The sequence below is a fragment of the Hippocampus comes genome, unplaced genomic scaffold, assembly GCF_001891065.2.
Source record: "Hippocampus comes isolate QL1 unplaced genomic scaffold, H_comes_QL1_v1.1 scaffold111, whole genome shotgun sequence".
NCBI lineage: Eukaryota > Metazoa > Chordata > Actinopteri > Syngnathiformes > Syngnathidae > Hippocampus > Hippocampus comes.
Genome location: NW_017805698.1, coordinates 2,772,047 through 2,797,333, shown reverse-complemented (window position 1 = coordinate 2,797,333; position 25,287 = coordinate 2,772,047). Strand labels below are relative to the sequence as shown.

The 25,287-nt window shown below is 39.4% G+C and overlaps 1 protein-coding gene across 4 annotated transcripts in view; it reads left to right on the top strand.

Annotated features, from left to right (window-relative positions):
- Positions 1-25,287, top strand: part of pard3bb (par-3 family cell polarity regulator beta b) — a 124,847-nt gene that overhangs the window by 26,844 nt on the left and 72,716 nt on the right. For all 4 annotated transcript variants that reach the window (XR_002169741.1, XM_019882421.1, XM_019882422.1 and 1 more), the window contains exons 7-17: positions 1,270-1,353; positions 2,246-2,371; positions 4,366-4,618; positions 5,197-5,305; positions 7,354-7,493; positions 7,595-7,723; positions 16,084-16,275; positions 17,065-17,223; positions 19,631-19,763; positions 22,957-23,059; positions 23,153-23,253. Coding sequence is in view for 3 of the 4 variants with exons in the window: in XM_019882421.1 (XP_019737980.1) it covers positions 1,270-1,353; positions 2,246-2,371; positions 4,366-4,618; positions 5,197-5,305; positions 7,354-7,493; positions 7,595-7,723; positions 16,084-16,275; positions 17,065-17,223; positions 19,631-19,763; positions 22,957-23,059; positions 23,153-23,253 (1,529 nt within the window). In the remaining variant the exon portion in view is untranslated. The remainder of the gene's footprint in view (positions 1-1,269; positions 1,354-2,245; positions 2,372-4,365; positions 4,619-5,196; positions 5,306-7,353; positions 7,494-7,594; positions 7,724-16,083; positions 16,276-17,064; positions 17,224-19,630; positions 19,764-22,956; positions 23,060-23,152; positions 23,254-25,287) is intronic.

Genomic DNA, 25,287 nt, shown 5'->3' with positions numbered 1-25,287 from the left:
CTGTATTTTGGTGAGGCTGTAAGAAATCAGACAAGAGCTACAGGAAGACATCAGAGGGTCTTTTTCCCCTTGCTTAGATTAATACTGTTAGCTTTGTTTAATTAATTCAGTGTTTCCCTCATTTCACTTCATCTTACAGTCCTCACTTGCATCCTTTTTCCTTCCTGTGCTTTTTTTTTTTCTTTACTTCTGTCTTTATGTCATTCCCAATATTTTTTTTACCTCATCCTCTTCATTAGTTTTTAGTGACGGTATAATTCTCAGTGTCGTTTTGTGATCATATGTTAATGGTTTAAAAAAAAAATCATCACTATTTATTAATGTAAGACTTCTACTCGAAGGTTCACCTCAGGTCTCACTTTTCCATAACACATGACGCATAGCATACTGTAACATAAGGATGAGCTTGAGTCAGGTGACTTATTTTCCCTCCCTCACCACATTTGTTCACCTTCTTCCTTTCACCTTCATTTTCTCCGATGATCAGGACGCACCAGCTTTATTTGTTGATACCGTTTCTGGAAGAGAGGCAAGAAGTAATGAGAATGTGTAGCTTTCATCGCTTGCTGTTTCCCACCCACCATGATCAACAGTCGTCTCTCTGAATTCTATCATCATACCTACTGCTCAGTTCAATGGGTGCTTTGCGGATGGGTGGAGGGACTTAAAGAGAGAGAAAGACAAAAGGACATAATTGAGATTGTAACTACAGAGCACAGAAATAAGTTGATGAAAACTTCTCTAGAAAAAAATGCCTACACAGAGGGAGTTGGGAGAAGGGCAGGCAGGGATTATTGGCTGCGCTCTGATAGATAAACGAATCAAAGAAAGACTTCAACAAGCACTCAGTTTTAAACACCGACGCAATATGAACCAGTTTCATATCCAATTGAGAAAGACATATTCATAGATGACAAACAAGGAAGAGATAAGAGGAACACAAATTGTTGGCTAATTTCCACATGCAACAAGTGTGCTGTTTGGATGACTTTCAAAAAAAAAATCCCATCTCTAAAGAAAAGGTTTGTGCTCATGGATTAACTTCACATAACATCCTTTCAAACAATGAGGACGTTTGTGAAAGTAATGTATCAGTCTAGCACGGTATTAACTACATGTATGAAGAACACTCATTTCCAAGGCAGTTACATCGTCATTCTTTCATGTTTGAAATTTTTTTTCATGTTTCCAATACATGGATTTGTGTTCAGTTTCTTTCAAGGAAATTGACATCATAATCATTCATATTTATTTTCTCAATTTGTAAAGCCTGACCCGAACAGTGGAGATCCTGGGAGGGGACAGTCCTTTGGGAATCCACGTGGTTCCGTACTGCTCATCGCTCAGTGGACGGTGAGTTATATACTGTACACACAAACCTAAATACAAAATAGGCTTTTCGTTGTGCTTGTCATTTTGGTGTGGACCGATGCAACTGTGATCAGTGGTACCTTGAGTTTCATTTCTCTAAACAGTCGTACCTCAAATCATTTTAACCATTTGAAATGAATGCAAATGGCATCAATCCATTATAGTTGTAACATAATTAAATAGAATGTAAAGAATTTAACCATTTTTGTTGTGTGGTTCCCTCCGGTGTGCACATCTTCGCCACTGTGGGGCATTATAATGCATGCATATGTATACACATGATTAAGACAGTCACAGATGCTCATTAAGGTGCAATAATAGATGTTTTTCGTAGATCTTAAACAAGCTATGCCAGTGAGTATTGTTACTGTCTATTGTCTGTCTACATTTGTTGCCGCACAGTTTGTGTTCAAATATTCATCGCTTAAAGGATTGTTTGGCGACGTTAATGCTAATTTTGTTTGCCTGTTGTTGTTGCATTAAGTGTTAGCATAATATTAGCTGACTTTTCCCCCAGACAGTTATTTGGTGTTTGGTAAAAGTCTTTGCTTTAGTTTTTGAGTAAACCTCAACTCGGTGTGGCGACAAACAGAATAAATCAAGCACTTGGCCTTTTATTTTTTTGTTTTGTAAAGAATTGTTCACGATCTGCCACACTGCTGCTTGTTGTGAAGTTCACCGTTGCTGTCAGGCGCTCATAGCTCTAATTTTCGCTCACAACTCAAGAACACAAATCTGCTGAGCACCCGAAAGAGGGTCACTGCTAAATCAAGGTCCCACTCCATATGTACGGTATGCAGACATATAGATAGAAAAACGATGTAAATGGATCAGGGCACTCTATAATACATTTCACTGGTAACTCTGCTCACAGGTCTCTTGGGTTGTATATCCGCGGAGTGGAGGAAAAAAGTCGCTCCAGTAAGGAAGGTTTGTTCCAGGAGGATGAATGCATTGTCAAGATTAACAACACGGACCTCATGGACAAGACGTTTAGCCAGTGAGTTTACTCCTGCCTTTGTTTTTCAGGCCTAGATTAAACAAAAAAAAAAAAATCCAGGGCCATCTGATTGACAATACTGTCGTAATTTAGCAAGCAAAAGGACTAGCTAAATAATTTAATAAAAAAATAAATAAAATAATGCAATCGAATGTATAAGGAAGTTATCGTATGCAAAATCTTGAACAAAGTCGATACACATAGATTTTCGGTCTGGTCTCTCTTGCTGTTACCTATGATGTCGCCTTCCTCTTGTCAGAAGGCTAATTTAACATGTAGCGGCATCACAGAACAATACAAAAGACTCTTGGCAGATGTCTGAGGGGTAATCCACGGAGATCACTTTGTGTTTCTACTCATCCCCATTCTATTACTTTCAGAGAAGATTTGTTCAGGACTCATTTGAGACTTGATGTTTATCAGTGTTTATTACATCAGTGAAGTACCCACCAAGTAGGCTAACTTGGTGGGATTTGGGGATCTAACCTAATTATACACATATGAATGTGCCACTGCAAGCAATACATGGACTAGATGCTTGAATGATTACATTCCATTAATGTAAAAAACAAACAAAAAAAAAGGGTCATCCCTTTTAATTTAACTTATAAGATGATTATCCTGGGTTGCATTGCAAAAAAGTAGGTCTCCATCTGTACATTTTCTGCCTTTCATATTGAATTTGACATATTTAAAACACAATGTTTTTAGGGACAGATGACATCGCCCGAGAGTTATCCTTGAATTCGGGGTGTGGGGTTAATACAGGTTCTATAAGTGCATCTTACTAAATGATACGGTTGAAAACATTTAGTTCGTAGTAGTAGTTTAATGCATGAAGGGAAACTCATGTGATGTCGTTTCACTGCACACAGAAAATATGTTTTTTATAATCTTGGTAATAGTTTAATTTTTTTTTTTTGTGTAGGACGGTAAGGATTGACCTTTCAAAAAGTATTTTCCTATGTGTTTAATGAATCTAATAACAGCAGGGCTGAATGTTTTGGTATTCGGATATGTGAAAATTTGAATCAAATAATTGGCTATTCAGATAAGAATTTAAAAAAAATGCAAAATTGCTTTGTTGAAGATACAGATGACAAAAAAGACATTTGGTCTTAAAAAGAAATGGCCAGCAAGTTTTCATTTTACACCCAAATTTTAAATTTCTCTCTCGTGAGCCAGTGTGATAGTTTAGACGGATTTCTCCCAATAAATTTTGGCCTATGAGACAAAGTGGTGTCAGGATCACAGTAGTAATATTGTGGCTACACTTGAGTAAACCCTCTTTATTAAAAAGTGATCAGTGGGAATGGCAACTGTGTCAGGGTGTCAGCAACAAAGACTGCAGTCCTTTTGGTCTATTAACTTTAGTGCTGCTAGCGCGGCTAGCGAGGCTAGCAGCACTCAAGGTAATAGACCGAAAGGACTCTGCATTACAGTGTCAGCGTAATGAAGTCGTTTTCTTGGCGCCCTTAATTAGCGATTGCACGTTATTGCAGGACATCGTTGTGCAGTTGTTTACGGTAGCAACAATTTGTGACAGCAATAAACGACGCACCAAACGCAATCTGGAGGAGAGTCAAGTCAGCTGTTACGCTGCCACTTCGAAATAAAAGCGTCATAGGCCATTTCAGCCTTACTTCTGTATAACATGTTTTCTCAAAGTTGCAAAGTTTTCAAATTCAAGTCAAAGCAAAAAAAAAAAAATAAGATGCCACATCTGCTTCACAGTACGGTTTGAGGATTATAAATAATTACACATGTCCGTCATCAAACACTCTCACTCACCAGTTTCATGTCAAAAATCCATAATTTGATATCAGTTGTTGGCCTGTGAAGCTGTTTTTTTTTTTTTTTTTTTTTTTTTTTTTTAACATTGTTCCTTGTTAGTGGCTGCCATGTGTAATTTGTATATTTAATCCACTCTTTCATCTGCAATGGTACCCTGTTTATTTTGATATTCTGTATTTGTCACTATTCTCCTCTCCCAGAGCCCAAGAAATCTTCCGGCAGGCAATGCACTACCCCATGGTCACTTTGGAAGTACTTTCCTCATCCAACCGAGAACGCTTTGAGAAGAGTCTGATCGGTCAGCTTTTTAGCAACAATTCTAGTCCTGACAGCAGTTCCCAAATTCCCAAAACCAAAGAGCCACCTCCGCCTGTCAAAGCCAAACCTGTGTTCAAGCCTCCCGAGAGTGCCATTGTGAGAGTGGCAGAAGCTGCTGGCTCTCTGGAAGCTGCTGTGAGTCTTAAGCACATCCAAACTAACGTTATTTCACAATAACATCCAAAACATTATTTAGAAATAACTAAATGTTTTCAAATCACTACTTCTACATTTAATTGAAAACAGTGAACACCCGCTATTTGTGGAGGATAGGGTTCAAAATGAATTTATTTTATCAGGGGTCTCCTAATTTGTGTCCTAATATTGTTTTGAATTAATGCAAATGCAAATATTTTTTTCTGCTATTATTCCACTGCTTTTACTGACTTAGATTTTCGCTATGATACCAGTTCAGTTTGGTTTCAATCGCATACTAGAACAGAGATACTGTATCGTATTGAAATCAGAATTTTGATACCAAGGCCACAGTGGTTTGTCTTACACTACCTCTTTGTTTTGTAATATTTTAATTTCAATTAACATTGGAAATGTTGATGTTTCCCATATGTTACTTATGTGCTTGAAAGTCACCAGCCATTTCAATATCCTGGCGCTTTGGGAGTGTATGTCCTCTGCAGTCTATACTGTACTGCTATTTGATCTTTGTTACCACTGTAAACTAGTTAATACTGTTCTCTTTTCTGTCTACCTAGAGATCTAAAGGAGGGAGTGAGAGCTCGCTCTCAGAAAAAAGCCCTGCCCTGTCCAGTCTGATGGCCAGTAAGAAAGGAGGACGCAGATTAAGAATTGACCTGAAGAAAGGTAAATTATACCACATATTTTTGTAACATGGATTTACATTCATATCCAAAATGTTTTAATCCGACTCTGCCTCTCAGTACTGATATACGAGGTGGGGAAAAAAAAAATCTGTGATATCATATCAAACGAGGACAAAAAAAAAAAACAATTGTGCAGTCAGTCCTGTAGTGTAAAATTGCTTGTTTAATCCTTGTTTCACAGTTATAAAGAACTTGATTCTGTATGGGCCATCTCTGCCAAGTATGTAAACACATAAGGAATTTACTTTGCCAGTTACAACCAGTCCAGAGGAACATGAACAAATCAATGGCCAACCTTGTAGTCATATTATTGACCACAGCTCATATATTTCAGGCCTTCGATTGTATAGTGTCGCTGTTTTTTTTTTTGTTCCCTCTCGTGCCCTTTTCCCTTCCTACTGGAGCTCTCCTTCCTCTCTCCATCTTCTTGACTTGTTCTCTTCAAGGTCTATTAAGTCTCTATTGATCTGTTCATTTCTGCTGATATGAATTCATAGCAGACCTAACTGCTGACTTGGCACTGCTAAAGAGACCAGACTAAATGAGGTCTATAAAACACACAACCAGCCTGTGTATTGGACTCTGGCATTCATGTTTGAGTGCTTTCTTACATATTGCGTGTGTGTGTGTGTGTGTGTGTGTGTGTGTGTGTGTGTGTGTGTGTGTGAGAGCCTGTTTTTCACTGATTAGTATTTTAATCTTCCTCACTTCTCTTTCCAGAACATTCACTCTTCTGCTGCGTTAGCCTTATACCTCATTTCCGCTTTACTGTTCTGTACTTCACCCCCTGCCCCCGCACACACACCTGAACTCTTTGCAGATACAAGCCACCTGTTTAAAGCAATGCACACACTGACTTCTGTCTTATGTGCAGCACAAAGCATATTGCAACATTTGTTTGGTTCCAACTCATGCTGAAGTAATTTTCTTCCCCATGCGGCCTACGTGTGAGTGTTAGGTTGGAAATGAAATGTGGTCAGTTGCATTGTATAGCTTGTGTTTGCGTTCTTGCCCAGCGACAACCGCGCGAGAATACATCACAAACCTATTTTGTTTGCTCTTTTTGGGCCACATTGCTCGAGTATCACAAAAGGCCACATATGGGCGGCGACGTCATACTGTCGTTAGTCAAAATTCGAACTCTTCAAAGGTCTTACAAATTGGGATTTTTACGATCGACCTCAAAAGTGACACAGAAACAACTGATGAAAGTGTCAACCTATGGGACATTGCTCACACATGGGAAAGTTGGAGCGGGACTGGCTAACTGCTATTGTCCTGTGGTATTCAAGGCAGAATGTTCTTGGAAGCATGACTTATTTTATTGCATGAATGGCAGTAGATGGGGACACAGCTTTATATAGCTTCTGCAGTCTAATGTGGGAGTACTTATTGGTTCTGCCTTTGCCTATATTTTACTGGCTAGTTGAACAAAAAGACATACGTATAACTAACAAATAGTTGCTGCATGACGAATTAAGTAAAATTGGATAATTTCCTGCGGCAACCATGATGATCTGTCACAGACTATGGATAAGAATCACTCATTTAAATGATTGCTTGTTTAATTAACATAAGTTTGAGTTGAGTATTTTTCTAAAAACTTTTTTCCCCACTTTCAATTACTTTAATGTGACAAAAAGTGGACAACTAGTGTGACGAAATGGACACATACCGGTGCATATCTATACATATTCTATGTTTAGATCTATTTTTGGTTTCGTGTTCTGTTAGTGTTGTGGAACATGCTGTCGTTCATGCGGACGGCACAGAGTCAATTTCCGGCGAGTGCTCTAATACCCAGCCATGGCCAATCCCAAACCCAGTTACCAACAACAACAATAACATAAATAAATAAATAAAAATGGTGGGATGTGTCAAGAGCGAATACAGTGTGAAAAGTGTGCCAAACAAAACATGCAAGTGAACAACTGTGACAAACCGTGATGGGACAACCCGAAAGTCGCAAGAATTGTTTTTTTTTGGAGTAACCAATATATTGTATGTCCATGTCACTCACTGTTCTAGGTTCAGAGGGTCTTGGATTTACAGTGGTAACTAGAGATTCGTCAGTTCATGGTCCTGGTCCAATTCTTGTCAAAAACATTCTGCCACGTGGGGCGGCTGTGAAAGATGGACGCTTGCAATCAGGAGACCGCATATTGGAGGTAAAGATAATCATCAGATCAGAACTTTTTTTTTTTTTGCTCCAATGTTAATATTCCTGATATTTATGGTACCGTATATTTAATGGCTTCTTTCTCTCCAGGTAAACGGTGTGGACATTACAGGTGTCGGACAGGAGGAACTGGTGTGCATGCTGCGAAGCACGCGGCACGGAGAGAGTGTGTGTCTTGTGGTTCTACGACAAGAAGACATGTTTCTACCCCGCGAGATGGTAAGGTCCAGTTAATGCTTTATTTGGAGACCCTTGGTGACTTCCTCAAACCAATCATAGTAATAATATCTTTCTCATCAACTATTCCTTTCCATTTCATGTCATATAGTGGTTTTCTTCCTCTGATTAAAGAGTCACTCTTTTCAATCCTTAACAACTTGTGCCTTGATTGTTGTTCTGGATGACGACCAACTCGGCAGCTCCTAGGAGAAAAAAAAATTCTCTCTCTCTCTCTCTCTCTCTCTCTCGCTCTCTCGCTCTATATATATATATAGTGGCATTAACTAATGGCATAAGAGATGCCATGTGATTGTGCGGTGCATAGTGAGCGCCTCACATTGAAGGTAATTTTGTTACTTCATCACCGGTGATTTACCAATTAATAAAATGCACATTCATTAATTCTCTTTCTGATTTTCAGTCTGTCTCTTTCATTTTTTTTTTTTTTCTTGGAAAATGTTTTCAACTTTGCTGTGAGACCTGACATCAAATCATGCGCTTTTAATTTATATTTCACCCAGGGCTTATTTCAAACCATTTCGAGGCAACAAACAACACATACAAATGAAAACCATTATGAATCATAGAATAGAATTCTTCGGCACACTAACCCACAATGTTAGATAAACATTTTGATCAAGTTCACACGCTTGTCCTAAGAGTGCAACTCCATTCAGTTAATGAGTAATACATCTACTTCAGAGCTGATTTTCATTTGTAAGGAAGTAATTAATTAATATTCCATTAACACTGTATGCGACAGTTCGAAAAGGCCATTTTTTGCACATGTAGAGAGTTCATGTACCGTGACACCCTTTTGCTCTTGGTGCATCGGGCATTCAATTATTTCAGAAGCTCTTATTTGTTCCGAGGTGGTGTTTGGCACCCAGTGCACTAAAGTAATCTCGAGTTTGGTTTCTACAAATGAGAATGCAAATGTTATCTTGGAAAAATTGACTGTGGTGATTATTTGAATTGGAGAATAAGGCAGATCAATCGATATGGCTCCGGCTCGACGGCTTGGAATTGAGGAATGAATGTGAAAAATGGATGGATTGACTCTCTATTACAGTTAATCGTGAGAACTGATTAATTATTCGGGTGAACTGCAATTTCTCATAGAATAGCTTAGCTCAGCTTGAATATGACAATAAAGTAGTAATGCGTGGGTGTTTGTGTGCTTTGGACATAATTATTTAGTGACCGTGTATAATCAAGGATACAGACAAACAGGGCACAGAATAGAGAATTCAACCATGATTATGGTATCTTTTTTTAAAAATTTTTTATTTTTTAAAATTGACTACATTGTTTGTGACTCTGGCCAAGCAATGAGACTACACAGGAATAGACCACGTCTGTGTGTTTTTGCTCAACGCTTTAAAGGTTGGACGGACAGTCTCACAGTTGAGAGTTGCTTTATGAATTTAAAATGCATGCAAATTATTTCGGTCTCTTGGCAGTGCCATATTTTCCCGATATCAGGTTCTTGCCAAAATAGATGTAGTTAAAAAGATCAAAAGATGCAACAAAGGTAACCGCAGCTAACGGCACTTCATATAACCCAAGTCGCCTCAAGCATTAAGTGGGCAACAGGTAGATGTCGGAAAGGGTGTTTTCCAGTTTTTCTGAAATTCAGATTTATAAACCATAATGATTGACAGATTCATGTTGATCAGGGAAAGAAATGCCAATACGCTGGATGTTGCGTAAGTGTACACACCTCCCACTGCCTTTTTTTCCCCGTTTTTTTGTGCTAGGTAGGAGAACAAGTGTGTTGTGATCATGAGAAAAGATTATCCCGTTTGTGAGGGGAATGAGTAACATCATGTAAAAAAAGCCACTGATGTTCAGCGTTAGCCATGCATTGAGTCAGTCACGCAGAGAGCAAGCACTTTTCTTAATTGTATATCTGTTCATAATTTTGCCTTCACATCAGTATTGTTTTTTTTTTAATCGTTTAAGGTGTCACAAAATCAAAGATTAGAATCAAAGTTAATGTCCTGCATTTTTAAAACGTTCATTTTCTCCACTTTTTGGTCCCAAACCATTGTTCTTCGGTCAAAACAACACATGTTCTACTGTTGATTACCTAAGAATGTAAAAAGTGAGAAGCAACCATTTTATTTATTTATTTTTTAAAGAAGGGAGTGTATTTTGCTTTGAAAACTGCTGGCAGTGACTGAGTTAATTGTAATTGCTAGTTCATGGCAGGTTGGTTGTGTACGGGAAATTGAGCCAGAAGAAGAACCACGATGAAATAATGGATCCATCTTGTCGATCTCCTCCCCCATCACTGCTGATGTTTCACTTCAGACCACCATCTGGTGTTGTATGTTAACATCTGCGCTCAGTGGAGTACAAACACATTACTATATTTGTACAGCCAAAACACACACTGGCACCCAGTCACCTCTTCCGAAGCATATCATCATGTTAATGAACACAATGTACAGTATGTATCAACCCCCATGCCGTCCGTCTTGCTACCAGTTCTGCATCACAATTATTCATGCATATTACATTTCAAGAATGAAGAATTCTGCATTTAAGATGGCTACCACCTTGAAAGAAAAAATAAATCCACCCAAAGAGAGCTTCAAAGGTATTGATTACACCAGATGGACCCTAAAGCATATCCTGTCAGTATTAAGACGACATATTGAGAAGCAGCTTCATTCTGCTCTCCCATACCTGACACCACCCCTGTGTTTGCATTGGTAACGTCACCATTGTGACCTCATACAACCGTCTTTATACATTTCCCCATCTGCTGTGCCCTCAGAGACTTGTGTGTATGCACATGTACACATCAACACACAAACTCCAAGGCAGCTTAGTGTCTCTGTTGGACTTCCCGTCCTCTCAGGGGGATTTCAGCTGAGAATAGGTCTCTTTTCTTTGTTGTTTCTTGTCTCCCCGTATACCTTTTTATTATCATTTTTATCGTGGGCTGTGTTGTAGACATTTTACATGAATAAATGTCACACATGGACAGCACGGTAGGTGACTGGTTACTCATGTGTGGAGTTTGCATGTGTGTCCCACATTCCCCCCCCCTCCCCCTCCCAAAAAAAACATGCACGGTATATTAATTGAACGCTCTAAATTGTCCCTAAGTGTGATTGTGAGCACGAATGGTTGTCTGACTATGTGTGCCCTGCGATTGGCTGGCAACAAGTTCTGGATATGCCCCGCCTTCTGCCCGAAGACAGTTGTGATGCGCTCCAGCATGCCCACAACCCTCGGGAAGATAAGCAGTTCAGATATTGAATGGATGGAAGTGTCACACAAGTGTAACAAGACTTTAACCACTATTATCGTTTCAACAAACAAAGAAGTGTTAACAGTATGTAATGAAACACCATGAAGCACCATCGTTATTTGCTTGAGGTGCTCTTTGGAAGGTTCCAACATATTTAGCAGACACATCCTTTGGAAAGCAAAAAAAAATCTTCATTGTTTTGGTGAGGTCATTTTTAAATCTTAAAAAAAAAACTGCCCGTTTTGGCATACAAACCTTTGTCAGGGAGTCAGTTAAAATGAAACATGACTTAAACATTGGTAACAAATGACATCCTGCATGTGGATACTGGATTCGAGGCCCACTGCGCACCAGCATACTGTATTATGTTCATTTTTTTTCATGCAAACAGCCGCTGATATCTCCAAAAACCTGTAAACCGATTCACTCGCATCTCAAGGCACCACTGTAATAATACTTTATTTCTTCTTCCTTTTGTGGTCTGCCTGCTGTTTTTGCCCTGTAGGGCAGTAATACAATTCCGACTGCCCACCATTAAACTAGTCCTGTTGGAGCCTCTAGCTTTTGGCATTTAGGTAATCATGGGAGAAGTGTGTTGAGTGATTTGACAGCAGGCGCTTAAATTGAGTAGGCACAAATGGGAAAGTTATTTCCAGAAGTTAAAAGCACAAACACTTTGAAAGGCAGTTTGCAGATGGAGGAAGCAACTGTGTTATCATCTAAATGCACCTATACCTGTGGGTAATGTTTTTACAGAATTCATCATGTCATGAGAATGCAATCCTTGCACTAAGACCTGTGGCAGTTAAGAGCCCCGCCTAAACTAAAGTGAACAAACTCCATCCATTTTCTAATCCACTTTTGCTCACGAGTTCGCGGGCTGAACAAACACGAACCGCTTCACTACAAAGTATATGTTGTATTGCCCAAATTTTTCAAGTTTTTTTCCCGTATTTCTGCCTTTGACTCATGTAAATGATTTGTGTGCGCCCGTTTTAGTTGACTAAGGTTACTGTGATTTATGTGGAGTCGGTCATGCTTAGTTTGATAAATCATAAGTGCAACAATAGACAAACTGAGACCTGTTAATGGTACATAATCCGGTTGATCCATCATTGCAGTAAGCCATTTAAATGTTAAACGACCAGCGTGGGGAGGTTCATTTGCAAACATCTTTTTCTATAATGAGATCCATTTGAGAGAGTACCTGCAAGAGCCAACAAAAAAACCCACAGGCATAAGGTAGGAGTGTTTGTTTTTTTATTTTTGTATTCTCCAGTGATTTGATCTCTCATATACAGCCATTATTAAACAACAGTTGGCCGTGAGACATACTTTATATCTCACCACAATGTGTTAAATATCTATAAGGACTCATTGCAACAGTTGTATCATTCTCTGAAATGTTCTGCTCTGTTTCTTATATTCATTTCAGACCCAAACGCACACACGCTGATTAATGGCGCTGCCTCCGTCTGCTCTTTTCTCTTAAAAAGCACTGAAGAAGTCACTAGAGGTTATGCTTATGTATTGTGTAACAAGGAGGTGGAATTAATTAGCTAGATAAACAACATAACATGCTTTGCATTTTTGTCATATTCTATGAGCACTCTCACAGCCCATGAGGGTTGTGGTCGGGGATTTTAGGGGGGGGGGGTCCTCACCAGCTGCTGAGACTGTTGGTTTAAGTTATGTACCTCAAAATATTTCTTCTCTCCCATTTTTTTGTGATTCTAGCAACATGCTGAATACTTAAAAGATTATCGGAATTAAGGATGTCGAAATAAAATAGTGTAGCAGTAGTAGTAACTGAAATGTTTCATGGTAAATGATAGGTTGAAATAATTTTCAGTTCCATTATCTGTCAGCAGTTCTTCCTGGTGTTTATCTTTTCTGTCTGGGGTTGTGGTGCCTCTTATCCTGTCTAGACACTGACACTCTGATCGGGGCACTGAGCAGGAAGGAACATTGTAGTCACAAAGAGCGTTTGTAATCCCTGCACTGTATATCCACATGAAATGAATATTTACAATTTCTGAAAGTCCATGAAACGTGAAAAGAAATGTCTTGTTGATATGACACGCAACAGAGAAGAGTGTTGTTAACAAATCTACCTAATTTGAATGATAAAAAATATCGGCAAACACATAAAATGGCGCTTAAAAATCCTTACCATTATCTTCCCTCTCAAAGGCTGTGGCTCTGTCTGCTATATGTGAGAGAATGCTCCCTGCTGAAAAATGAATGCTACTTTCTCAAGCACTAGCACATCACTTTGCCAACAAATCCTGATATGTTGGAGCCATGAAAACATAACCACACAAAGCCTCCGGTGACTGGAATAGATTCCAAACACACCGCGACAGGAGCTGCGTACCAGCACCTAGCTCACGAACAAACATGTTTCATCACAGCCGGCAGACAGGCAGCAGGGTCATTCGTATCGTCACCTCTTTGGTTGAGAATTAAAATTATGACATCACTGTTTTATAAATTGTGGCATCCATGAAGATGCATTTTCATATGTAGGCATAGCTAGGTAGCTAGCTAACGCGGGGCTCTATGCTAACTTTTGCACTAGTAGCACTGGAACTTCCAACTTTTTCAGTTGGTCACACCATACAGGATTTGGTCGCACCATTTTGGGGAGGTACAGCATGACCATATTTGCTGATGTATTGTCATGTCATGTGTGGCATGGTGGTCAACTACTTAGCACGTCCGTCTCACAGTGCAGAGGTCATGGGTTTGATTCCAGGCCGCGGACTTCCTGTGTGGCGTTTCCACTGTTCTCCCTGTGCCTGTGTGGGTTTTCTCCGGGTTCGCCGGTTACCTCCCACATCCCCAAAACATGCATGGCGGGTTCATGGAACACTCAAAATTTTCCCTGGGTGTAACTGTGAGAATGAATTCGTCTCAGGTATGTGTGCCCTGCGATTGGCTGGCAATCCGTTCAGGGTGTATCTCGCCTACTGCCCAGTGACCGCTAGGATAGGCTTCAGCACGCCCTGCGACCTTGAGGATTGAGCAGTTCAGATCATGGATGTACAGCTATTCATCGCATTTCTCATACCACAGTTTTGTAAGATGTAAAGTCTGACACGAAAACATTCTGCTGTCATCATTTACGTTCATTACCTTCATTACGTTTTCCATAATTATCTTCAATCGTATAATGTATTTATCAGCAAATCTCTGAATTCACCTCACATGGTCTTTAATTTCAAAGACCAGCCTGTTTTGTCTACACTTCACCTCGTGGGCTCTTGCCTCTTGTTTGGTGAGAGTTTCTACTTTGCTGATAAGAGGCATGTCAAATTTGTGCATCTTAGTCTCCGCTGCTTTGTAGAAGATGCCCCTGCCACAGTTCTATTTTTAAGGCTATGTGCACCCTGTGAGCTCTGTAGCCCTGGAAACCGGTCCATGTAGCATCTTGTTGAACCTTTTAGCTGTCATCACGTATTCCATTTGCAATTGCTACATGGATCATGATGGATGCCTATTATGTCTGTGTTCACCTGAGGCAGAGGACTGACAGATTATTCCTGTACCAGTTGTAGCTACAGGCGAGTTGCAAATGGGAATGATTCTGTTGCTTGGGAACATGTGCTTAGTGTACAGTACTTTGATGATGAATGTTCTGCTCTGCTCTGAACGGCTTTGCAGAATGATTAACATACACGCTCAGTTGTAGCTTTGGGGAAACCTTGTTGATGAAAAGCAAACAGGAGACCGTGAGGAACAGGCTTTTCCTGTCAGTAACATGTTTATTTTTGTTGGTTATGTGGGCACCTTGCTATGCTAAAGCTGTTAGCAAGAATTGATTGTAGCCTCACCTCACTCATCCCTCCCCCCTGAGTCCCTGACAAAGCCACACTACTCACTAACATGCTCTGTCAACAAGCTAATGTTCGCCATGACTGCTACATTGCTAGCATGAATTATTCACAATGGAGACTAAAGATTAAATGGTTTCGTTTAATCTAGATTATTGTAGTTGACAAAAACAAAATAACTAAAATTGAAAAAACGTATTTGTTCATGAAATTCAAAAAAATGCTTCAAACTAAAACGACATTGTCTCTGGTTGTTTTTCCTCAGGCGTGGTGATTTTGTACAAATCATATTATGGGTACAAGATGGGACCGGGGCTGATTTTTTTAAATTGTTTTATTCCTACACAGAACATTTTACTATTGGACTGTCATACAGACAGGTTTCACAAATACGGCAAAACGTGTTTTTTAAAAAAATATTGTAAACTGCCCTTTTACAGACAGTTAAACATTTTAATGTGGATTCTTCCATTTTCTTTCCTTGACCGAATTTTTATCATCGCAGTTTGACCTGATTCTGCGTATAACGTATTTGATTGCACATAAAACATGAATAAACTTTTTTTAAACGCATTTTTCTCACTCTTGTCAATATTGTTACACTGAGAAATATGCAGAGGGTCCTTGGTTTACAAGCACACCGACAAGGTTAGGAACAGTGAAGAATTAACTAGTTTGCACAGCGCCATGGTTAAGCGGTATAAGAAGACTCCCGCAAATCAATCGATTTAATTGTTTCAGATTTATGGCCCAGAAATATTTTGCATTGAAATATTTACTATTCTTGTGGCTTTACTACTGCCTTAGTAGTAGTTAACTTCAGGTTAGACTGACGCCATAGAAATGCTCTTTTGTAAATCATGGACCCTGAGAAAAGACGCACAGTACTTCGTCATGCAGTGGCCATGGAGGTTTACTATATCTACTCAACAGCAGAGAGTGTCAGGCATCTGTTAGGGGTAAGCCATTTTTTCGGTTGTGAGTGTTCGGTTTTATTAAAATTCTTTGTATGAGAGTTTCATTTCTGAGTATAAGACTGGACAATTGGTTTTGGCTTTCCCCTTGTAGTTTTTGTGTTGGTGCTTGAACCATGGGTGTGGTTGTGTTACAAGTGTGTTGCAAAGAAGTGAGGTAAGGTAACATGAATGTGCTTTGGGTGACTAACAGCAGATTCTTAAAAACCAACCATTTGTGTTGTTTTAATGGTAAATTGAGAATGATTCATGTCCCTCTCTTGCTGTTTTCCTCTCTTACTTTAGAAAGATGAGGGGTCCCATGACTATGGCTTAATTTTGGAGAATGGAAAGGAGCAGCTCATGTTCGAGGTGCCCCTCAATGACTCTGGGTCAGCAGGTTTGGGTGTCAGCCTCAAAGGAAACAAGTCAAGAGAGACCGGAGAGGACTTGGGAATTTTCATCAAATCCGTTATACATGGAGGGGCTGCTTACAAGGTTACTGACCCGCCGCGTTCCCGAAATGAATGCATTCATTTGAAGTTGTTTTGTCATTATTCTTCTTTAGGCCCACTTGGTATGTGTTGATAACGTTGATTCGCTGGTCAACAACAACAAACTCTGATGGAAAAAAAAAACTATATTGAAAAGATGTGCACATACATGCAAACCTTGGCCGCTCAGCGAGTTACGGCCTTTAAGATTATTGGGGAATTTCAATACACCTAATCCATATCAGATAACCTTTTGAAAAATAACCTTATTTAGTTCACAGGCAATGTTCAAGTAACGTTTTAGCATTTGTAAGAGTAAAACGAAGTAAATGGCAAAGTCAAGTCAAAAATGTAATCCAAACACAGCATTCTGATTAATTACACATCTGTGGAATATGAATTAAGCAGCAAAATCCACCTGTTTTCATCCATTTCAGGGGGCTGCCATTTTGCCTTGTACTGCCACTTGCTGTTGACTGAAAATGACACTACAGTGCCCCAGGGGTCAAGTGTAGCGACCAATCACGGCTCGCCTGTTTTCTGGGTTTGGTCATATGACGTACGCTACCTGAGCTCTGTGGCACTGTGATGTCATTTTCAGTCGACAGACACGTGGGTGAGGCTTCAGCTCATCGGTGACCCTAAATGAAAACAGTATTATGGAATAGAACCAAAAGAATACTTGTAAGCTAATAGTGCTCTTTTCACCTTTACTTTCCCATTATAAAATAGGGCTGTTGACCCAGAAATTAAGCTTATCCAATGAACATGTGTCTGTGTGTTTGTGCTATAGGATGGACGCCTGCACGTCAATGATCAGCTGGTCGCTGTGAATGGAGAGTCTCTGCTCGGACGCTCCAATCATGTGGCCATGGAGACACTCCGCCGCTCCATGTCACATGAGGGAAATGTAAGAGGGACCATTCAGCTTGTGGTGATGAGAGTTGTGAAGGTACACATGCATGAACGCACGCACGCACACAAGCACAAACACACACACACAAATTACTTTTTTTGGAGCATTTTAGTTGTGACCAATAATTGCTTTAAATGGGCGAAAATTCTATTTGCCAAAAAAAAAAAAACGCGCTTGTACTCATTTGTGTCACGGTTTAGCTAAAGCCTGTCCCAGCTGGTAATGAGCGAGAAGTGGGTTACACCATCGGACTGGCCGTCAGCCAATCACAGGGCATGCAATATGTAGACAAATAACCATTCACACCTTTGGACAAATGAGTCTTCTGATATATCTTAAGATGCATGTTTTTGGAATGTGGGAGGAAGTCAAGAGTACTCAGAGAAAGAACCATGCAAGCACGCTAAAGTTAAGTTCCTTTTCACGGGTTATTTGCCTCTTTCCACACTGACTTTTCTTTGCTTTTAACTCCATTTATACTTGACACTAGTCCCCCCTGCTCTCTTTTCTGCTCTTACCAGCTAACTGCAAAAGAACATTTGCACTGGTTTTGTCCTTGTGCTTTTGTGAGTGAGCGTGTGTGACTTGGTGCTCATCTCTCAGCTGTATCTCTTTTCTTTATAAGTCAAAAAAAGGCTCTTTTCATCCTGGCTGCTATTCAGCAGATCCACTTTGCATCGCTCTGTAGAATCTATCAAGGGCCTTGTGCACAGTGAGCTTGACTCGAATGTAAATGTTTTTTGGGTTTTTTTTTTTTTTTTTGCATTGGCTGCTGATAGTGGAGGGGAAGTACATATCAGAGGTGTTTAAATGAGTTTTATTGGACAGCGATGATATGCATCATACACAATTATGCAGATCTCCTGCGTCTAGTTTCTCATTCATAAACTGGAAACACAAAGGACAAATGAGAGGAAATACTGCCCACATTTCTTAAAATATATATTTTGGTCTGTAATTTTGTGCTCACACTTGTGGGCTTTGACATTCCCCAGCAACAGCATAATGGCAAATTTATCTCAAAACAAAAAAAAAAGGTTTCAAACAAACAAGGCATCTTCTTTGGAAGACTGGAAATGACATTATTAAATAAAGAGTATGGATCCTTTTCACAAATGGAATATTCTGTTCCACCCACCCTCACTGTATATTCTCTTTATTTCTAGCACAGGCTTCACATTTTTTTACACTTAATTCAGCCCTGTAGCTGACTCTTATTTCATCCTTTTATGAAGATGGAAAATCCAAATAATTATTTGTAGTACACCGTATGTATGCGCACAGATGAGGGGCTCTCTCATGTGTGTTCTGAAGCAGAACGTACTGTACAAAGAAAGATGATCAGTGCCATTTTCTTTGAAGTTGTCGTGGTGAATGACTGGATAGGTTTTTAAACCTGACACATTACAAGTCTGCATAACAGCTTTCATTGCTTCAGACATTTTACTGCATGTACCGTTGCTTGAAAACAAGTGCAAATGGTTCCCCAGCCCTTTAGTCACAAATATTATGTTTGCTTAAGAAATATGGCTTGCGCATACCAAATGCTATTCCACATTAACATAACAATGCTAAGATCTGAATTGTGAGTGTAGATAAGCAACTGTGGAGATCTCCTTGTCTAAACAATGAACACGCCAACCACCAAAATAAAAAAAAAAAAACAAAAAGCACAGTGGTGTCCACTCATGCGATGGATTTGGCTCTGAGCATGTGGCTTTTTTTTTCTAAATATTCATATTCAGATTTATGCTGCCAGACAATATTGACATGTTCAGGGAGGAAATGAAGGTGGTTTGAGAGCTATAACGTACATTTTTGTGTTTGTTTGAGTTCGTTTTCTGAAGAGAGAGAGAGAGAGAGAGAGAGAGAGAGAGAGAGAGAGAGAGAGAGAGAGAGAGAGAGAGAGAAAAACCATGCATATGCATATATGCTAATTAATACAGAGTTTCTGCTTACCAGACAAACTATGAATATATGCTCATTAAATTCCCAGAGAATTCTCATGAAAAAGACAAAAATATATCACAACGCAGAAATGCCTGATTTGTTTTCATCATCATCTTAAGAGGCCCAACTGTCTAGACAATTGCAGTTAGCAAGGTTGTCATTGATATGACTTTCCCAACTTTTAGTACGCAGCCTCGTTTAAGTTATTTTCGCTCTCCCTGCAACGGTGTGCACTCAGATACACTTGAACGATCGACTGGAGAATGCTTTTTCCAACAATTTTGGTTGAAGTCAAAATTGCATTACTGTTGCATTTGATTTAGGAGCCTTCATTTTATCCCTGGGCCTCACTCGCCAATAAACGCGTCGGATTTTGCGTTCACGACAGGTGCGTGACGGCTCATTTTTTTTCTCACCACTGTGTGTAGGTTGATGAGTCAAAATTCATTCTAAATGACAGGCCCTTTGTTTTTGTCTTATGTCTTTTTTTCAGGATCAACATGGCCTGTCATCCAGCTACTCATTTGACAACTCCCCTATGTTGCCTGGCTTGGTGAATCAAGTGAATGGTCCCACAGGATTGGTTCATCAAACGAACATGAACAGCACACTTTACACATCTGACGGTGAGTTAGTCTGGTTTTACTCTATGTTGTTTATGCAGGGATGTAATCATATACTAATTAAAAAAATCAGCCAATCAGCACCCTTTGAATTATTACCAGTGACATTTGGAAACAATGGCGTCCTATTTGGAGGTTTGTGTGCTTGCTGCTGTAGCATTGTTGCTTTTTCTCCATTTATATTTCAATAAGAGAAGAAAAGAACAACTAATGACAACACGAAGCCTTTATGGATGTATTGAAGATTTTTCCACTATTCTAATGGTTTTGGCGTGAGACATGGGCTGTTTGTCAAGCTCGCAAGTGGCTACGAAGTTGATTCATTGACCTGATTGGCTTTTTATGGATATAACAGACTGGACATTTTCCCAAATACCTTCCACATTTTATAAAATCTATACTATCTCATAAACTATTGTTTGTGTTAGTCTCAAGAAACTCAGTGACTTATGATAGAAATGTTTTCAATACATTGTTAAAGGTACAGGGGTTGTGTAAATAAATAGGGCTGCACCTATCAAGTATTTTTAGAATCACTTTTTCTACCGGTTGTCACTTTGATTAGGTGAGTAATCTGACAAAAAATGATTTTGCATTATTCAACAACAAAATGTGCATGAGAGGCGCCGATATTGTTGTTTACCAATTGGGATCGCCATCCTCAAGTTCCACACTGTAAAATCCTTGACTTTGAGTAGGTAGCTTTGTTGACCTGGTGAGTGACGTGGGAGTCAGCGACTGATTGTATAGAATTTGCTTTTGTGTTGTTAACTATGAAACAGTTGGCCATGCCTGGCTTCCATTGTGGCTGGAGTAGCTCGGTCATGAACGTGCTTATTCGGTGTGTATTTTGTTTGTTCAGTGAAACAATTGAAAGTATGCCAGTGGCTGTGTCTGTCTTGACCACTCGTAGGGCCATTGCAAATTTGCTTACACTATCGTAAATGTGCTGTTGTCTCACGGGAATTAGTTCCGCGTTGCAGATTTATTTTCCTTTTTTTTTTTTTTTTTAAATGTGAAATAATCCCAAACTGTGTTTTGTCCAATCTTTTTCTCCATCACCGTTGTGCCAACTAATTTCTGAGTCTGCCAAGGGTTACCGTAGTTTTAGATTTTTGTTTAATTGATGGCCAGTCTTATCTGAAAATAAAATTCAGAAGGCAGGCGATGAATATGTCAATGTTTGCATGCGAGAGTCATGCACATATTTCAAAGTTTGGCATTGTGTAATGGTGTAAGACATGTCATGTATTTTGTATTTTATGGACGATGCGTTTCTCTCGTGAAGGGACCCAAGCTTTGTAATGAGTGCCTCTATGAAGAGGAAATTACCCTAAAATGAGGGATGGGGGCAATGGGATAGGCTGACTACACCCTGAACTGGTTGCCAGTCAGTCGTAGAATACAGATATAAGTGACTTTTAATTCATAAATTAAATAACAACCCAATCCCAACATGTTTCTCCTCAACTCAACTCAAATACATTTTTGGCCCTTCAAGGAAGAGTGTTTCAATTCAGTCTAGAGTTCTGCCTCGAAACTCAAGTGAACATGATGCACTCCTGTGTTATTTAGTTTTGAAAATCATTTTGTGTCATTGAAGTAGCCTTTATTGCTGGCATTTCATTTTCAATAACTTCAGTCAAACAGAGACACCAAGTTAATAATCTAAATCAAACTAATTAATGTTTCACAGATAAACTAAAAATAACTGGGACAGGTATTGTCATCTCCTCTACATATTAATTGATGATGACGCTTTCATCTCTCCCTCAGTCCCTCTCCTTGCTTTTCATCTGGCCTGTCATTTTTGTCAAGTTTTTGTTGTGTTTCAGTTGAAGCAGTTTTTTTTTTTTCCTTTTCAAATGTTGAACTTCTTCACCTAATCTGTGTGGTGTATGAGCATGCACGAGTGTGCACAATATAATTGGAGTGGATATTATGTGCATTTAAAAAAAAAAAGTGTATTCTGTTTCTGGAGTTTCAAAATGTGGGAGTGGTAGAGTAAGCACGCTTGTGCTTGGATGTTGGAATTGTAAGCCAGAATCAAACGGTGTTATCTGTGTGTTTTGTGTGTTTACACTGGTTCTGGTAAACATGTCTGACCTTGCTCTTCAAATTCACCTCATCGACAGCACTCATCTACATGCACATAATAGTAAGGACATTTTTTTCAAGCTCTTCTTTTACCAAGTGAGTGTGTGCGTTTATTTTGAGCTCAGTGTCACCATGCGAATGAAGCATACTATGAAAGCGAAAAGGAGAGACAGGGTTCCAAAGACAGAAGGTCGGATGCAAAAAAAAAAAAAAAAAAAATGGACATCTGCTGTTGGAGCATGCTCCGAATGATTTATCTTTAACAGAACAAATGTCTTTTTCACATCAAAGAGTGGGAGGCAGTGAGAACAGATTTGTGTGCGTGTGAGGTGAAAGAAGAATGTGTTTTTGACAGTTGAGGTGATTACGGTGCTGGCACTGACGAGAAATGACTAACTTCGACGAAAACAGGAAAATGGAGTGGAAGATATGATGATTAATGGGAGCTAGTAAAAGGAATAAAAGCAAAAAATATAAATATATATTAGATTGTAAGAATGCAAAGAGAGCTGCAGTGCAGCTGCGTGAAAGGTACAAGAATGAAATGGAGGGATGAAGGCGAGTATCGAACGTGAACATGCATCTGATTATCTAAATCTGAGATTCCATGAAGGCTGTGTGAAAGCCCACGCGGTTGAGTCATATTTCGCTTACCTGGGTCCACTGTGAAAGGTACAGGCAAAATATACTTATTTTGGCTCTGATTCATTTTTGTTGAAAAAGTTCTGTGTGAAATGGACTAAAGAGAGAGATGAGCATTCAACTGAAAATCTCTCAGGGTGAGTTCCAGGTATCCTCTGTGCTTACAGGAGAACTTTAAAATAGAACTGAATTATGGGTGCAATTAAACCAGGTAAAACATACATTTGGTTTGCTTTATTTTTATTGGATGGATTTGTGTCAGTAGTCTAAGCCCTCCAAATACGTACGCGTGTACAGGCGAAACATATGTGAAACAAATGTGAACATTCCATTATGATTACCGACACCTTGTATTCTAACCTATGTGTCCTAATGATCTATATGAGGTTACAAATCATCACTCTGGACAAAAACAAGGCCTCTGGATATTTTCTGAATGACGCGGAATACTTTTCAGGATCATATACAAGTTATTCTCACATGGATGAAGAGGCAGAGCAGAATGGACATGGAGCAGAGGCAAGAAGCTCCGCTCAGCAGTTCTCCTACCTTCATGAAAGGTGAGTTGATCATTTCAGCGACTGGGACGTTTTGTTGTTTATAAAATATTGCGAGTTTGAAACAAACATGTGTTTTGTGATTGGTCGAACCAGGGAAATGTCCCCATCCCAGTCTGAACTCCAACAGCAGTTCCAGCATGTAAAGGCCTCCAAGAGCATAGATTTAAGCACCACTCCGAACCAGACACATATTGGTGGGCATTTTGAATTCTTTCCATTCTTTTCATTCTTCTTCTTTTCATTTACTGTACATTTAAATATTCTTACTTGTACATAGTATGTACAGTATATGTCTCTGAGCCACATGTGACCAATGTCTCTGCTGATATTGAATGTGCACACACTCACACAAATCACACCCATCTTGCATGGTCTTTTGCATCTAATAATTTCAGTCAGTGGCTGTGCCTCAGGCTATCAGTGCTGGCCTCTGTGATTGCCTGCATGTCCGTCTGTGTTATACACATTAGAAGAGGTTCATTTAACAAAGTAGAAAAAACAACGTAGGATACATCAATGACAATGAGGGAGATAGACAGAGTTCAGGAAAGTTTCGTTGCATTTATACAATTAGATTTGGAACAAGAGCTACTACTATATTGTCATGACAAATTCCACATGGCAGGATTTATGGACGTGGCATGGAAGGATGACATATGGCGTTTCAATTTTTGCGCTGTGGCTTCAGAGTAAGTCATGTGGCACATGAAGGCACCATCAGTTATCGCCATATTTACTGTTGTTTTAAATTAGTTTTATATCTTTGGCATGGATGTGTTTTACATGCACATATTTAATGTCATCATGATTTTACTACTGTGTACATCACCGTCTTAGGAATGGCACATCGTTGACCGAGGACCCCCTGAAGAGACCAATGGCAACAATGCCGGCGGCCCATAACCATTTGGTTTACCGGCCAATCTGCATAATTTAGCTGATTTTCTTCACCAAGATGATGATTAAAAAAAAAAAAAAAAAAAAAAACAAAAACAAAAAAAAACCCATATATTTTAAACACCATTTTAAAATGTTAAAATCCTTCTGGTCTTTGTTCCACTCACTCTTACACTCAGTCTTTTTTGCCGTCTCGTTATAGCCCTTTTCGTGCAATTTCAGCCACTCCTGGGCTTGATTTACACAACAGGTCCAATTGGGAAATATCACTTCAATGTTTTTATCAGATTTTTTTGTCTTAATCCATGTCACGTAACCCTAATTAATACCTTCACACTCAACATGAAACATCCAAAATGCAAAGATTGCACATAAACATATACCAAGATGTGACAACATGGATGTGAATGCAAATGCAGGGATATACTGTATATTTCGGTCCAGCATTGGGATGGGGGGGGATCTTGGGGAGAGCCAATCCTTCATTAAGCGCTTAAAAAAAAAACGTACCTATTCTATGTGTGCGCGCTAAGGCCAAAGCAATAAAAATATTGCCTTGTTGTAAGCGTGTGACATCTCCGTGGCAAGGAACAATGTTAAAGTGTGTTGAGTAGCTTCTTTTAGACAAAAGATGTGCTTTGCCACCATCTTGCGCCATACATAGACAATTATTAACCGGGGTGGGGAGTGGGGTAATTAATCATGGATTTTTGCTATTTGTGCCACATCGTTTCATTGGTGTGAGCTTACCCTTCCCACGATTGATTCAAATGATGGTAAGCTCCATATTATTCCACTGGATGCCCTCGACAATTATTTTTCTTATTCAATGATTGACACGCCTCTAACATACCATATTTAGACAACATTTAATCATCTATGCTTTTACTGCAGTTACTCTGGATGTTTTATAATATCTTTGTGTTTTGCAGACGTGGGTCTATGTATGCCATCAATCAGTATATTTCACTGAAAATAATAGGCTCATTATATTAGCTTAAATCAAGCTTTTCAAATTAAATGAGACATCTCAACTGCGAACGTATGCACATTTACGCTTTATCTGTCTGAAACCAAAGTAGACATGGAGTGATTTGCCAAAAATCTGGGCTGCTGCAGCAGTCATAAAAATTAGCCACAAGCTGATGTGGTCAGACGCACATAGCAATGCACAGGGCTCAAATTACATTTTGAGCTTGCTTTTGATTAGGAAAATATTTGCAGTGCACAGCCATTTACTGCTTGGTTTTTGTGGTCTCAGTGTGTGTTTGGCAGAGTGCTACCCGCCAGTTAGTGTCGTCGTTGGACCGTTTTTTGTGTGTGTGTGTGTG